A 17,209-nucleotide genomic window follows, 5' to 3' on the forward strand; every position below is an offset into this window, starting at 1 on the left:
ATAAATAGTCACCCCGTGAAGCTGTTTCACAAAAGTGTCCTCTTCGAATATCCCTATTAGTGACTATAGCCCCAATAGTCATTGATTCCTGCCTATCTACTAGACGGTGAATCCTGAGTTGCAGGAGCCTATAACAGATGCATTTATTACCTGATATCGCTGAAGTTTGGCAAAGTGAGTTTTATAAGACCTGCCGATATCATATAGACCGATCTGCCGATTTAGGGCCTTAGGCCTACAACAGTCGCATTTATTACCCGACTTCGCCGAAATTTGAAACAGTTTGGAGCTGTATCAAGATTCCCAACATCTGTTTCGAATATGGCAAGGGTATCAAAAGTTCGGCATGGCCAAACTTATTGCGTTTTTATTATTTTCACACAAACAATTATTTGGTTATACTCAAGTACAGTCAGACCACAGATGATTTTTGTTGAATTTCGTACAGTGTTTATGTTAACGAATTCGAATATCTACTTTGAGTAATTTCATTGTATACAAATTGTAAACGAGCATGTCATTCAGACGAATATGTACAAAATCTAGTTTTTTTTTCCTTATATACATGTGATTGATAATAATAGTGTAATGTTGTTTTTTTAAATTAACATTGAATTAGAAAATCCATGCGTATGAAGGGCATTAATTCGATACAATATTTTGAATTATGATAGGTAAAAGCAAGCATTTATGGCTGGAAAACATTTAGGTTATGTAAGGTTAGGGATTTTTTATCCGCCCTATACCACTATGGGCATAAAACTAGATACCGAAAATAACCTCAAAGATATCTATGTTAAGAATTCCTTGCTACCCACATAATCCCTAATCATTCTTCAATGTAAGCTTTTAATTTGGTTCAAATCTCATATACAATTCGCACCCCTTTGTCGGATTTTGCTAGCTGCGAAAGAATTACTTGCTACTCACAAAATCACTAATCGTTCTTCATTCTAGGCCTTTAAGTTAGCTCAAGTCTCATATATAATCCGCACCCGGGTGCTAGATTTTGCTAGCTGCGAAAAAAAGGGGCATTGAAATAGGAAATGTTATAAAATGTCTCCTCATTTTCCCATATTCCCTACTCATTTTACCACTTGCCGCATTTATCATGGATAAGGGCTCCCGTAGTCCCATTTCATCCGTAATGATACCGACAAAAATACCGACTTCCTTCCTGCTTTCTCGGCTTTTACTGAATCCTCGTCTTCTTCCCATCCGGAACCCCCTATAGGTTTTTCCTCGTCTTACCGACCGTATGACTGTTTCAAAGTGCTGCATACCAGTTCGTTGCCTCCGTCTCGGATTACTTCGTCCTGAAAATTTTCTTATTCATCAAGTTACTCTGGCGCCTACCCCCAAATCGTCTGCCCTTTCTTTCCCCCTTACTCCGTTATGGATCGGAAACCCAAACGATGGAGATCGTGTCATTTTTAAAGAATGTTTTAATCTCGCAGATCATGACCTCACCGTTCTGGTTCTTATAGCCCCGATGGCCGGTTAACTGTCCTTTAAGATGTTCACACCCGACGTCCTCGCGTTAACACCATACCACCTCATACATGCCCTCATCACCTGAATCTCCATCTACAGGACCGTACTAAGGTAAGGCGGTCGGAATGGATCGTGGACTAAAAATTCGTGGATTTAAACTTGCAAAGAGCAGTCTAAATGTTTTTCTTCTTCCGTCGATAAGCACTTCAGTCTCATTACCGCCTGGCTTCCCTATATATGGCACACGATTCAGAGATGCCGCCTTCAAGTCTTAAGTTGATGGTTAAAGACTCTTCTGCAGGAAAAAAGACCGTAATTGTAGGAAGTAATGCTAACACACGCCACCAGATAAGGGGAAGCTCCAATATCAACGAAAGGTGTGAGCTGCTTATCGAATATATTATAAGTTGCAATCTGGCGATATGTAATAAAGGGAATCAACCAATCTTTATTATCAGGAACAGGCAGGAGATACTTGATGTTAGCTTTGTATCGGAGAATATAAGCGGTAGGATAAGCGACTAAAAAGTGTTGAATGACCACAGCTTCTCTGATCATAGGTATGTATATTAGTTTGAGCCTTCAGGAAAATACTGCAGAACTGGTCCCTACGATAAACAGAATAAAGGCGGATTGGGATAGATTTCGGCGCACATTCTGCACGACTATCCCTTCTAGACCAAAAAAGGAAGTGGAAACTGCACAGGATATAGACATAACGGTCAAGCGGATTACGAAGACCCTGAATGACATTCATCGGAGGCTATTGAGGAAATTGTATCTGGATCCTCGAAACCTATTACGGTGAGATACATCCAGAAAACAGAGAATGTCAGGACAATGTATAGTGAGGAAACACTAGACATACTCCTTGACACACATTTCCCGGGAAATTCTTCAATGGAAAACGTGATGCTATAAGAGGTTGTCACTGGTATGCATTCGTTGGAGTATATTGGGAAATCGATCTAGAAGGCATCCTCTTTCTCTTGTTCATGTGGTATAAGAATTGACGAAACGTGAGTCTCATGGCAGACTGCAACTTAAACCTCACATAACCTAAGGCGGTCGGTAACAAAACTCAGTACCTTGGTCTACATTGTAGACTCTTAGGCTTATTCTGTCCTCTAGCTGCGACCCATTCGTGCAGCATGAACTTAAAAGATGGCAACACCAGATTTTCTTCAATCGAAAACTGTGCCGCTGGTAGCAGTGCTTCGCACCCGACTTCAAGTATCATCTCAGATATTCAATACGAAACCTCTTCCACTCCATTCAGTATTTCTGTCGTCACCTCGATTATATCATGGTGTTATGATCTGCTCCTAACCTTAGCCGCAGTGGCTGCCTCATACTTAATCTGTGTGTTTTTGGGCGGATATCTAGACTTCAGAGGCCAAGTATGCGTAGTCCTAGCTTTCACGCCTATACAACATTTTTTTTAGCCAGTTTCAATATGCTTATGTTGCTTTTTTCCCATTACGGTCCACCAAACTACTCGGATATCGAAATCGTTCGCCTTCGTCTTTCTTATGGGGTTTTAGTTCAATATTTTGAGATGTTGCAAACAGAATGGCGTAGTTAGTGTCAGCATATCCAAATATAGTCCGATCTTGACCATACTCAGCACGAGTATCGAGGGGCCTAACACATATCAGAGTGCCAAATTTCAGCGAAATCCAATAACAAATGCGCATTTTAAAATCCCATACCCTCAAATTTGGGAGATCGGTATATATGACAGCTCTCTCCAAATATAAACCGATATGGACCATGTTGGACACGGTTATCGAAGGGCCTATGCACCAAATTTCAGCTAAATCAGTCTATAAAAAGGGTTTAATGGCCCTAAAACTTACCTATTATAGAATTTATAGGGTCGCAAATTTATATTTTGCAAACGGAATGACAAAATGAATATACCCCCTTCTTCGGTGGTGTGTATAGAAAGGATAATGGCTTCATTTATTTAACCCATCAACTAGAAAATTTTAGTCTCGCACCACAGTACAACATTAACATGGGGTAAGCAACAACTAGGGAAATGGACTAAACAAACTGCAAGATAAAAAAACACAATTTTTGACCAGACACAAATAATAAGCAATTTGTCTCGAACTACGTCTAAATGTAAGAGTAAATTTGTGCATTTTGTTGTGCTTGTATGTCTACGACGAAATCAAACACTTGTTGATTCATTGTGGAATATTTGTAAGATTAGCAATGCATTTGATTTGCAATTTTGAATATTCTACAAATAAAACACACACACTCTCATATGGTATGTGGATGGAAGAAAATTTAATGTGCATTTGATTGTGCACATTTCTGTCATTAAAAAACAGAATTAATAAATAGACGGAAAATTTTTGCTCTGTCATTCTATTCTAATTTCCCGTCAATATATGTAATTGGCTTAAATGACCTTTATAAAGATTACAAGGCAATGCACCATGGTCGTAAATTGCAAGAGTAAGAGAATTAGGGTAGTCCCCCCAGGGAGAGCTTAATATACAAATGCATTGATGCACTATGATGGTGTCTAGTGACGTCATAAATGCAAGTACCCCCTCGTGAGATAACGATAGTGTTGCCCCTTAATGCATGTACAGTCGAAACCGCATAACTGTAATACGCTTTTGTGAACAATTCTGCTTTAGTAGAACTTGATGGAATGAACCAATCGGTTTTGTTGTTATTCAATGGAATTTAATTCGCTTAAGTGAAATCACTTAACAGAAAATACCGCAAATCCGAAAAAGTTTTTACATCCCATTTTTTTTAAAATAAAACTGAAATCGTATAAGTGAAAAAGTTATTTCTATGGTAAACTATCTTCAATTTAAAAAATTCTCGTCATCGATTCGCATAAACATTTTTTGATATTTCGCTTATTGTGTCCGTCTTTTAAAGGATTCTACTGAGCATTGTTCTTATTCAACTCAAGTTTTAACTTAAATATTTAATACGTTGACATGAAAATTCGATCGCATTTATGATTATATCGCTTAACTTGAAACTAATTGCACTTATCCGAACTACGCTTAAGTATAACCAAAATCATGTATTTTTGGGTTTCACTTGTCCGGTTTCGACTGTACATTGTACATGCTCGAAAACATTTGACGAGTGTTGTGTGGGCTTATAGCTGTAGGAGGATGGTGATGATTGGAGGAGTTGTTTGGCCATTTACAAGTTAATAATAAACGAATACAGCAAAAATTACTCGTTTGGCCAAGTTGAATATAAAAAGTTTTTTCAATTGGGATGCATTACTAGTTTACAATAACGTTTGCTTTTAAATGCAATATTCTGGGAAATCTGTATTATTACTTTATTCACAATGAAATATTGCAAAAGTTCAACTTTAAGGGATAATGTCTTCTTCGGAATTTAAAAAAAAATATCACATGTTTAGCTGTGGGAACATAAGTAGCATAATGCTCAATTACAAGTAGAAAAAAATTAGCTTCTCGACAACATTAAATTTGGTGGGCTGAACCTTGGATACATAAAAGTAATTCTAAAACAAAATTTCCGCCCAAAAGCTTTGACATTAAAGATTTTAGATTTATTAAATCGGACAGGCGGATATGCCTAGAACGTCTTAAGATTCAACAGTAATGTCAAGAGCCATAAGAAAATCCTTTGTGCCAATTTTCATTTGTGAATGACCACATTATAGCAATTCCAGCCCGACTCTGTTGAATATATATGAGAGCTATATCTAAATTAAACCCGAAAATTATCACTTGTTCCAAATTTTAGATTAATCGGAACAGTAGTGTGATCTGGACTTCGTATCCAAACTGAATTGGAAAGACGGCTTTTGCTTAAACGAATTAGATACTCATTCTGAGCCGACGGTACATTTACCACTGGGTCCATCTCCTTTTCTTCTTCATTTCGGCACTACAAACGAATGCATGAAGTACCACACTTGCACTGTGTGGCGGTGTAAATGCATTAAAACTATGGTGAACGATCTCTCATATCAATGAATCCTGCACGATTCATTGAAATATCCTTTCAATATTATCTAGGCGACTGCCTAAATAAAGACCGTGTACAAGAGAATGAAGATGTGAGGTTAAGGAGTAACATTACACGAGGGAACACATTTGCTATTAAAATAAACCTGCGGTGTAATGTACACAATCTTCCCTGATAGAACTACCCCATCGTATCGGTATATTTCAGAATACCTCGCATGATCACCTAGGTAGGGAAATCCGAGCTATCTAACGAGGATAGCTTATGCCCCTACAGAAAAGTACATAAATACTGGCGATTCCTTTTGGAAGATTCAATAGTTATACAATTGGGCATATTTGCGAGACTTGCACCTACTCGCTCATCGCGGACAATCCATTCCCAACATATTCATTCGCCTTATAATTTCGCGGAATAGCATCGAATTACGAGCGCGCTTTCTCTTTCACCGCCGTATATCCCCGTCTTGTCACGATCCGGATCTCCCCATAGAATTTTTGCCACCGTTTACCGACTGTGCCTCACACTTAATCTGTATGTCTGTAGATCGGACATTTAGAACTGTCTCCATTGCCCGAGTAGGCGTGGTTCTCGTCGCCCTCTTGTAAAGTCCTTATGTTGCAGATCTTTTCCAACGCCATTTACCAAGCCTTGGTAGAGCCTGTTAACAATCCTTGGATTGAGCTCTACAGTTGGTCTAGGCAGGCAGATTTTAGTCTTGTGTTGTCGTTCAGAATTCTAGGTCTAGCCTAGTCGTATGCCATCTTCAAGACCCTCTAGGCTTTCCTGAATATCTGATTCGTATTTCTACCAATCAAGACCCTTTAGGCTTCCCTGATTCGAATTCCTACGACATGGAAGTATTATAACATGGCACATTGATAGAGCTGGTAAAATATCTTTCAATGCCAGATCCAAACGGTGAAAAAAATACAACGACATTCGTAGAGGAATGACATGATTTTTTCTATATCTCTAATATAGGCCAAGTTGACCACTTTCTTCAACTTTCGTGCGGCTATAACTTTTAATTTACTGCATCGATTTGCATGATTTAGGACAGTGAAGAAAGCTTAGGGAGATCTAAAAAAAAATTACCTGCCATTATTAGGATATTAAAATTTTGCCTTTGTTTTTGTGTTAATTTTGAAACTTCATACTAAAAATTGCACACAAAATGTGTAAAGATAGCAAAAAAGTATGTCAATATCTTAAGAGGTTTAAAAATCCCAGCATTTTCAATAAAAAAAAATAAAATCGTGCTACGTTCGGGAGTACCGAATCTTATACGCTCCCTACCATGGATCGCATTTGCCTAGTGGTTTGCCCGGCTTTTCTTTGCCATGCTTTTGGAGATATATCAGGACCAATTCCGATCATACTTGGTTTGGACTTTGGAGACGATAGTAGAGGTCATCGTACAATATTTAAGCCAAATCGGATAATTGAATTGCGCCCTATAGGGGCTCAAGAAGTTAAATCGGGAGATTGGTTTATATGGGAGCTATATCAGGTTATGGACCGATTCAGACCCTATTTCGCTTTTGCGATGAAGATCATAGAAGAAGTACAAAATTTAAGCCTAATCGGAATTGATTTGCTCCCTCAAATGTCTCATGATCCGAGATCGGTTTATATGGCAGCTATATCAGGTTATGAACTGATTTGAAGACTTAGCACAGTTGTTGCAAATCACAACAAATCAAAGCCTCATAATAATTTTCAGCTAAATAGGATAAGACTTGCGTCCTCTAGAGCATCAAAAAGTCAAGATCCAAGATCGATTTTTATGGCAGCTGTATCAAAAACTGGATCGATTCTGCCAATTTACAAGCCAAACCAAATTTCAAGCGCCTAGCTTTACTCATCGATAATTTTAGTGTTTTGGACAGGCGGACGGAAAAAGCTAAATCGACTAAAAATGTCAAGATAATCAAGATTGTACTTTAGTGGTTCTCAGATCACAATTTCGTTGTACTTCAAACGGAATGACGAAATTTCTACACACCCATTCTATAATGGAGGATATAAAATATTTTTTCTTCAAAAATCGGCAAAATTTTCCAAAAAGGTATTTCTATTTTCTTCGCCTGAAATTCGAAAAAAATTAAATGTTCTCGTCAATTTGCACGTCGTATTTGATCCAAATCGCCCTCTTCAAATGTCTAAAAAATATTGTGTCTCTCAGCCAAACAAATAAAAGATTGTGGACTTGTTTCCAATTTTTTTTTTAGTTTGACTTCTGTTCATCATCTTCATAGCAGGCAGATTCAAACCCCTTTTTCAGTCAGAGTATGTAGTAGACTATTTATGGTTTTAAAAACTTGCGATTTTTTTTCCAATAATGCACTATTGTATATGACTGAGTTGACAAATGAAATATTGAAAATTTTAAATCAAAAGCAGGAAATCAAATATCTTTCTCTTTAATTTGCATCCTGCATCTTATTAAAAAGAAACCTAAGTTTCGCTTAAGCTTAAGTTTTGTTAAAAGAAACTTGTAGGGATTTTTTAAAGATTAACTACATTTTCGAACGTCTCAACATTTAGTTTCGAAATAGGAATATATGTCCGGCAAATCAAACCTAATTTCAATATTGTTGCCTTGGTTTTACCTCTGAAAGGGACTAATAATTTTTCAAATAGAATGATGTAACGATTTTTTTTTGTAAAATACTTCTTAAATTTCATAAACATGATTTGTAAAGTTTGTAATTATATTGCTTAAATAATAACTTAAAATGGTCGCAAGTCCTTAGAAAGTAGTTGCTGGAAAATAGAAAAAATAAACGTTAGATACATGTATAAAGTATGTGTAAGATAACATATATGCGGTCACTGAGAGTAGCACAGTTTTTCGCCGAACCATATCACAAGACTAGTTATGGAATGAATGAGCCAATAAGTAGTTTAAATGTATGCAATAAATTTATAATAATTTTGATGTAAATATGGATAGAATTCTATTAAAAAATTAAATGGTTAAAAACTTTATAAGCATAAACTGCGGTTAAATTTAGTTATAACACAATTTAGAAGTAATTTGATATAGACTTAAGCTCTGTAGATTAAATAAAATAATTAAATAAAACTATAATAAGTTAGTACTAAGGATATGTTATTACTAAATGTTAGGAAGATAGAAATCGATTAAAGTAAACGTCAAGCGTTGGTAAAGCTAATATTCATAATACGTCAATACTCTTATATTCTTCATGCCATATTTCTAATAACTGAATGGTACTAAGGATTTTTATTCAGAATCTATCGTGTAGTAGTTCTAAGAACTACTGAAGCAGCATATTATTCAATTATGAATAAAGCCAGCAACACCGAAATGTGCGTTTCTGAAAATTGCTAATAGATTTCATTTGATGCAAATGGTCCTAAAGTGCATAGGTATGGCTTATAAAATAATTATTCAACAGTTGTTAAACAAATAACGTGACCTTTTGCCTGGCAAAGTAAACTTAGTTGACTTAGCATTTTTATTGTTTAGTTCGTTGGAATCCCTTTCAATGTTTGTTTGTTCAGCTAAAGGTCATTGCAATTGAAAATAGGTCTTAGGTAAGGCTTATGACAAAGACAATTAACCTCGGAAAACATTACATGAACATATATACCTACTGCTGTTAAAAGTATGCAATTTATAACAGTCAATTCGTTTACACAATTGCTAAAGAACACCACAACATTTTGTGACACATGGCACGTTGACCTTCATGAGCTGTGAGTTACGTGAAAATGTCGCCCACCCCTTCTCCCCCTGTCGAATCCTAGAAAACTCTCTCAATGCTCATTTCTACCAGCTTATGACATTGAAAATACGCACGAGTAGGACCTGTTGCACATAAAACACTAACCCTAGACCACCACACAAAAGAGGAAAAAAGAGAACAAAACGTATTGCAAATGAAAAGGAAAACTGGAATAAAAACCCAGTATGTACAAATAGATGTCATTAACTAATGAAACACAAATATTCATCAATCCTTGAAGAGCTCATTAATATTTACCAAACAGCACAACTTAGGCCATATTTCGAATAAATATTCGTATAAAAGAAATAGAAAAGTTGTTTTTCAAATTTTATGGAAAAAAACTAGATTAATATTTTAATTATTTATTTTTCTTTTGTTTTTCAGAACCAAAGAACACAATTCAAAGCGGAACCGGTCAACGACGTTAGCATGTTTAAAATGGCTAAGCCTCCTATGAGTCAAGGTGCAGCCTTGCAACATCATCGACAGCCTAAAACAACTCCTCTAATAGATGACTATGAAATTTCAAATACGGTCTTGGGTCTGGGTATAAATGGAAAAGTTGTGCAATGCACAAATCGCAAATCAAATCAAAAATATGCACTAAAGGTATGTTTATTATTATATGTTAAGTTAATATTTGATCTGAAAAAGAATTATGTTGGAAATAAATTTCTAATCCTAAAAGATGGTATTTCAACATATTTCTTTTTTTTCCCCCTCATATTATGGGCCAGTCTAATATACATATAAAATACTTTTTTCGGACAACAGATGAAAATACCATCAACGGAAACTTTTATGCTTAAAACCTCCATTTATTCATTAATTATTTAAAGAAACTATATATTACGTTATTGAACGTTATTGAATTGAACCCAATTAAAATTCCATATTTATTCTTTAATTCTAATTAATTGCACAGGTCCTACTCGACAGTCCAAAGGCTAGACGTGAAGTTGACCTACATTGGCGTGTCAGCGGTTGTCGTCACATTGTCAATATAGTCGATGTTTATGAGAACACCTATACTGGCAATAAATGTCTCCTAGTAGTGATGGAATGGTAAGTACAAACAAATAACAATCGCCATAAACGCAATTATAACATGAACAAACACGTTATCTGTGTTTTGTAGCATGGAGGGTGGCGAACTTTTTGAACGTATCCAAAGTAATGAAGATGGCGCATTTACAGAGAGAGGTAAGTAAGCAAGTGGGCAATATTAATCTTATCGTAATACACTAGAGCCTCGATTTGCGTTACTCGAAGTAAACCAAAAGCGCGCAAATCAAATTTTTTTTTTATAAAAACCGTTACAATGACACGCAGGCGGCAGGGCCCCATCTTATATACTCCCAGGCTGTTTCAAATATATGACCGACTTGTTTCAAATATATGACCCTTAAAAATACCAAATTTAAAATTTAAGACAAATCCGATAAGTGCACCCTTTGGAGGACCAATAATTCAAATCGGGTTATGGGGGTTATATCAGGTTATGGACCGATTTGTACCATAATTGGTACGGCTGTTGGAAGTCAAAGCTATTCAGTCCAATCAGTTGGTAATTGCACGGTCAAGAAGTCAAATCTGAAGATCGGTTTATAAGGCAGATATATCGGAATATAGACCGATAATATGGACCGATATATGGACCATACTTGAAAATCATAGAAAAAGTCATAGTTCAAAATTGCAGATAAATGGGCTAAAAATTGCGATTCAAGAAATCAAGATCCGAGATGTCCCTATATGAAAGCTTTATCAAAAAAAAAAAATCATAGGAAAAGTCATAGTTCAAAATTTCAGAAAAATGGGCGAAGAATTGAGCCCTTTAGAGACTCAACAAATCAAGATCCGAGATATGTTTATATGGCAGCTTTACCAAAAAATGGGCCGATATATTATAAACAGCACATTAGAAGACGTATTACGTTGGACACGGGATAAATTTTTGGTGATTAGGGCAATCATGTTTGGGTTACCGCATCAACATAACCTAAATCTGAATGTTAATATCGCCATTGGAAACATTGGCATAACCTTTGCTTATAGGATGAAATGCTTAGGTCTTCTTATTGATTCCAAACTTACGTTTTGATCACACATTGACGCAGTTTCTTGTAGAATATGGAGCTCATTAAGAAGGATTTATTCAGGTGGGATTTTTATGCCTCTTCCCGTTAGGTTCTAATGTCACAGGTTTTGTACGGTCTAGAGATATTTTCAGCTTCTATTGAGGAAAGGATTTATGAGGTTTTACCGCAATTTGACGAAAAGTGAATACTACAGTGCGTTTCGTTTATAACGTTCGTCGTCGTGATCATATTTCAGAGTGTGTGAGGGGTTTCCTTGGATGTTCTTTTTCTGACTTTGTAAAAATTCGTTTATTGAGTGTCTTTTATAACACTATCAAGCCTGGCACCTCTACTACCCTAGTTAGAAGATTTATTTTCAGAAGACCAAAGCGGAACACACAAATTTTGATTCCAAGAATCCGAAATATGATCTTCATGACATCGTATCTTGTAAGGATTACTAGGTGTTGGAACATTTTGCCTTTAGCATTGCGTATTTGTATTTCGTCTGAAATTGTTGGAACACTTTAATAGTTAGATCTTTAGTACAATATTATGTAAAGCATTCCATAAACAGAACAATTTTTTTATTTTGTCAACAATCAGGACCAACTCTCTTTTTGTTCTTCTTTAATAAATATGCTCATATTGAAACTGTATGGGCATTATGGTTGGGGTATCAAGAAACATTTGTTTGCTAGATATGTTTGAATGTACATTCATCTTTATATTGGGTTGCCTAAAAAGTAATTGCGGATTTTTTAAAAGAAAGTAAATGCATTTTTAATAAGACTTAGAATGAACTTTAATCAAATATGCTTTTTTTACAATTTTTTCTAAAGCAAGCTAAAAGTAACAGCTGATAACTGACAGAAGAAAGAATGCAATTACAGAGTCACAAGCTGTGAAAAAATTTGTCAACGCCGACGACAACCCAATAATTAATTATATTAAAATATAGATTTTATTGATATTTTTTTACCCTCCATCATAGGATGGTGGTATACCTTTTTTGTCATTCTGTTTGTAACTCTTCGAAATATTCCTCTGAGACCCCATAAAGTTTATACATTCTTGATCGTTATGTCATGTAAAGTCGATCTAGCCGTGTCCGTCCATCTGTCTGTCGAAAGCACGCTAACTTTCTACTACTTCTTATTAGTGTAGGTCGGTTGCGATTGTAAATGAGTCATATCGGTCCATGTTTTGATATAGTTGCACTATAAACCGATCTTCGACCTTGATTTCTTGAGTCACTAGAAGGCGAAATTCTAATCCGATTTGGCTGAAATTTAGCATGATGTGTTTTGTTATGACTTCCAACAAATGTATCAAGTATGGTTCAAATCGGTCCATAACCTGATATAGCTGCCATATAAACCGATTTCGGTTCTTGAGCCACTAGAGAGAGCCACTGAGCCACTAGAGAGCGCAATTCTTATCCGATTTGGCTGAAATTTTACAAGCGGTGTTTTGTTATAGCTTCCAACAACTGTTTCAAATATGGTTTTAATTGGTCTATAACCTGATAATGCTGCCATATAAACCGATCTGGGATCTTGACTTCTTGAGCATCTAGAGTTCGCAATTGTTATCCGATTTGGCTGAAATTTTGTACAACGAATTCTCTCATGAACTTCAACATACGTGTCAAATATGGTCTGAATCGGTCTTTAGCCTGATACAACTCCCATATAAACCGATCTCTCAATTATACTTCTTGAGCCCCTTAAGGGTGCATTTTTACTATGGTCTCAAACATTCAGTTCAATTATGATCCAAATCGGGCGATAACATTATAATATAGCTCCAATATCATAGCAATTCTTTCCTTTTATCATATTGACGTGGTTAAGGGGGCAAAACGAAATAAAACGCCAACAATTAACAAATTTATGAATATTTTTAATTTTGCTTCCTGACACGTCACTTATATTTTTTCGAATGAATCAAATTTTTCTGTACAATGAATAGAAAAGAAAATGACAATCGAATGCCTTCTCAATTTAACATATTTTTTAAAACTCAAAAGTGTTATCTAAACTAACAAAGAAAATGAAAACTTATCCTACTTTGTTAAAAATAAATAACTTAAACGATTGAGAATAATAAATGTGGATACACCACAGTACTCCCTCAGTATTTGTGCAAAATTCCAAGCGCCTAACTTTACTCCTTCGAAAGTTAGGGTTCTTTCGACAGACGAACATATATGGCTAAGTCGACTTAGAAGAAATATATATACTTTGTCTCAGATGTATATTTTTCGATATGTTTCAAACGGAATGCTAAGTTTTTATGAGTTTTATTAAACGGCTTCTAAGAAGGAACGAAATATTGAATATTCGAAGCAAATTGCTTCGATGCAAACTGGGGCTCTAGTGTAATATGTATACAAAATTATCATTATACAGTTTTTGGTTATTACATTTTAATATTATCTTGATTTTTTTTTGTTATAGAGGCCGCCCAAATCATGCATGAAATCTGCGTAGCAGTTCATTATCTACATAGTCGAGATATTGCTCATCGGGATTTGAAACCGGAAAATTTGTTATACACTTCACCAAACCCAAATGCCATACTGAAATTGACAGATTTTGGTTTTGCCAAAGAGACTTTGATAAAGGACACACTGCAGACGCCATGTTATACACCCTACTATGTGGGTAAGTAGTGTTGTTGATACACAGAAAAAAAAATAACTCTAAGAAAAAATCAACTACCAAATTTGTATGTGAAAAAGGTAATACTAAACATGCATGTGTGTGAAAATTAAAATTTACGACAGAGCGCCACCTACATGGCAAATACAAAATCATAACACAGAAAGCCTAATAGAATTATGTAAAAATCCTAACACAAATAACACACCCTACTATGTGGGTGAGTAGTGTTGTTCATACACAGAAAAAAATAACTCTAAGAAGAAATCAACTACCAAATTTGTATGTGAAAAAGGTAATTCTAAACAAATTGAACAGTGTGAAAAATAAAATTTACGACAGAGCGCCACCTACATGGCAAATACAAAATCATAACACAGAAAACCTAATAGAAATATGTCAAAATCCTATCACAAATAATGTGTAAGAATTTTTTTAAATAAAAATGACAAATATTCTAATACAAAAAAAAAAGCCGAGCCACCGTGGTGCATAGGTTAGCACGCCCGCCTATCGTGCCCAAACGAACTGGATCAAATCCTGGGGCGAGAACACCTTATGACATTTTCAGCGGTGGTTATCTCCTCACCAAAGTCAATGCAACCTTAAGAACAGGGAGCGGACGATAACACCATCACCTACTCCCAAGGAGCCCATGTACTCAAGATTTGGAAGACTAGGATAGGCAAAGACCCTAATATCAGGCAACACAGGCACGGCAAACTCAATATAGCCTAGCGAACAGCGATCCGACGATGAAACCATTACCGACTTTATCAAGATTCAGAAGACCAGGATAGGCAAAGAAGGTAATACTGAGACATCAGGCAGTGCAGTGACAAGAATGTCAATGCAGCCTAAAGAAAACGGGAGCAGACGATGAGACCACCACCCACTCCCAGAAGCCCATCGTTCCAAATCAGTCAAGAACCTGGTATATCTCCTATATAAACCTATCTGCCGATTTGATTTCTTGAGCACCTGGAAGCCACAATTTTTGTCCAATTCGGCTTAAGTTTGGCATGTCGTGTTCCGTAATGACCCCAAAAAACTGTTCTAAATAAAGTCCAAATCGGTCAACAACGTGATATAGCTCCCATTTAAACCGATCACCCGATTTGACTTTTTAAGCCCCTGGAAGACGCAATTTTTGTCCGATTTAGCTGACATTTTCACATAGCGTTCCGTTATGACTCTCAACAACTATGCCAAGTACGGCCCAAATCGTTCTATAACCAGATATAACTCCCCTATTTTAGCAGAAATCATGGTAATGGGTTCCAAAATTCGGCCCGGCCGAACTTAGCATGCTTTTACTTGTTCTAGAGCACGGTGGAGCATACCTGGCATCACTTTATCTGTCTTTCGACTATCCGACACCGCCACCAATGTCGGGAGCTGCAACGGCTGGTGAGAAAAGCAAAACAAAGAGGAAACAAACTACAAGGAGTGTTATTGGCGCCTTTAAATATCCAATGGCCACTTTGTTCCCGCGACGATCGGTTTTTTGGACCGGAATGAGCTTGCTCATACAGGAGCTTGACGAGGATCGTCACCTCCACATGAAGATGTGGTTACAACAACAACAGCAACAGACCTATAAGCCATACGTCCTTTTTACTCAAAACCATGGAACCTATTGTGGACAACACGATAAAGAGTATGACATCCAAAGAACTGCTCAAACACAAGCAACATGCCTATGTAAAGAGAAGGTCGGTGAAGGCTGCCCTGCATGAGGTTGTGCATAAAGTAGAAGAATCCTTCGATGCCAAACGTACACACTGGCGGTATGCATTGACATCGAGTGGGCTTTTAACAATGTGCAGCCCGACACACTGATCCAATCCTTGGACCAGTAGCGGGTGTGCTCTGTCCTTAGAGACTGGATAAACCATATGCTAAGGAACAGGTGGATAAATTGTGTGTCCCATGACATAAATATAAGGAGGAATGTGGCACAAGGCACTCCATAGGGGGGCATATTAGCGCCACTCCTATGGGTGACCACTATATGCTTAGGGCATTACAGGAAATATCAAGCAGCAGGCACCCAAAGAATCAAAGAACCCAAAATATTGACATTTTTCGCCAATATTTACCCATTTTCCTTTATGTTGCTCTAATTTTCGAACAAAATGGCCCACTATGGCCAACGGCGAAATAGTATCCTGAAGGCGCTTGCAGGGAATATCAAGTAGGACATGCCTTTGGAGAATCAAAAAAATTTGGTACCCAAAGTTCAAGGAACCCAAGATATTGGCATTTTCACCAATAATTGGCCACTTTTTCTTATGATGCTCTATTTTTCACGTGGTCATCTGGAAAATAGTGAAAGCGCTTACAGGAAATATCAAGTAGGCTATGACTTTGTAGAATCTAAAAAAAACTTGGTACCCCTTTTTCACATTTTTCGACAATATATGACTATTTTTCCTTTAGATGCTCTATTTTTCGCACAAAATGGTCCACTGTGGCCATTGGGCTGAAAATTGCTGCATTTACAGCATATGGAGCATACCACTATCCGCAATCTGTGGATGCACCCGGGAGCTCTCAGCTGAGCTTCTCGTGATGCACATAAATCAGAGCTCAAAGTACCAGACTGTGTGGTACTCATAGTCATCCCGTGCCCCTTCCTATGGTGTATTAAAAGGTTTACCAAGCTAAATGGCAATAAGAAATGATATCATCCATGCATTCCTTTACTTATTACTTAATGCTGATTTCAATTTAACCATTCCAATTTTTCCTTATTTTTTTTTCTTTTAGCTCCCGAAGTCTTAGGAGCCGAGAAATATGACAAAAGTTGTGACATCTGGTCCTTGGGTGTGATTATGTATATATTGCTCTGTGGTTTTCCACCATTTTATAGCAATAATGGTTTGGCCATCTCACCAGGCATGAGGAAACGTATACGAACCGGCCAATATGATTTCCCCAATCCAGAGTGGAAAAATGTTAGTCAATCTGCCAAAGATTTAATCAAGGGCATGTTGAATGTTGATCCCAGCAAACGTCTACCCATTGAACAAGTTATGCGCAACAAATGGATTGCCCAATATACAGAGGTGCCACAAACACCACTGTGTACTGGACGCATGTTGAAAGAAGGCGAAGAAACATGGCCGGAGGTTCAAGAAGAAATGACCAGATCATTGGCAACAATGCGTGTGGATTATGATCAGGTTAGTAGGGACATAAGAAAAACATG

At 36.8% G+C, this 17,209-nt stretch overlaps 1 protein-coding gene across 3 annotated transcripts in view; it reads left to right on the forward strand.

Annotated features, from left to right (window-relative positions):
* LOC106093351 (MAP kinase-activated protein kinase 2) overlaps nucleotides 1–17,209 on the forward strand; it is a 55,410-nt gene that overhangs the window by 27,849 nt on the left and 10,352 nt on the right. For 2 of the 3 annotated variants that reach the window (XR_001222337.2, XM_013260398.2), the window contains exons 2-6: nucleotides 9,633–9,857; nucleotides 10,174–10,313; nucleotides 10,387–10,451; nucleotides 13,792–13,998; nucleotides 16,768–17,183. Coding sequence is in view for 2 of the 3 variants with exons in the window: in XM_013260398.2 (XP_013115852.1) it covers nucleotides 9,678–9,857; nucleotides 10,174–10,313; nucleotides 10,387–10,451; nucleotides 13,792–13,998; nucleotides 16,768–17,183 (1,008 nt within the window). In the remaining variant the exon portion in view is untranslated. Of the gene's footprint in view, nucleotides 1–9,493; nucleotides 9,562–9,632; nucleotides 9,858–10,173; nucleotides 10,314–10,386; nucleotides 10,452–13,791; nucleotides 13,999–16,767; nucleotides 17,184–17,209 lie in introns of those variants that run through there. The other variant, XM_059367631.1, reaches the window with a different exon arrangement.

This window comes from Stomoxys calcitrans, chromosome 4 (genome assembly GCF_963082655.1).
Source record: "Stomoxys calcitrans chromosome 4, idStoCalc2.1, whole genome shotgun sequence".
Lineage (NCBI taxonomy): Eukaryota > Metazoa > Arthropoda > Insecta > Diptera > Muscidae > Stomoxys > Stomoxys calcitrans.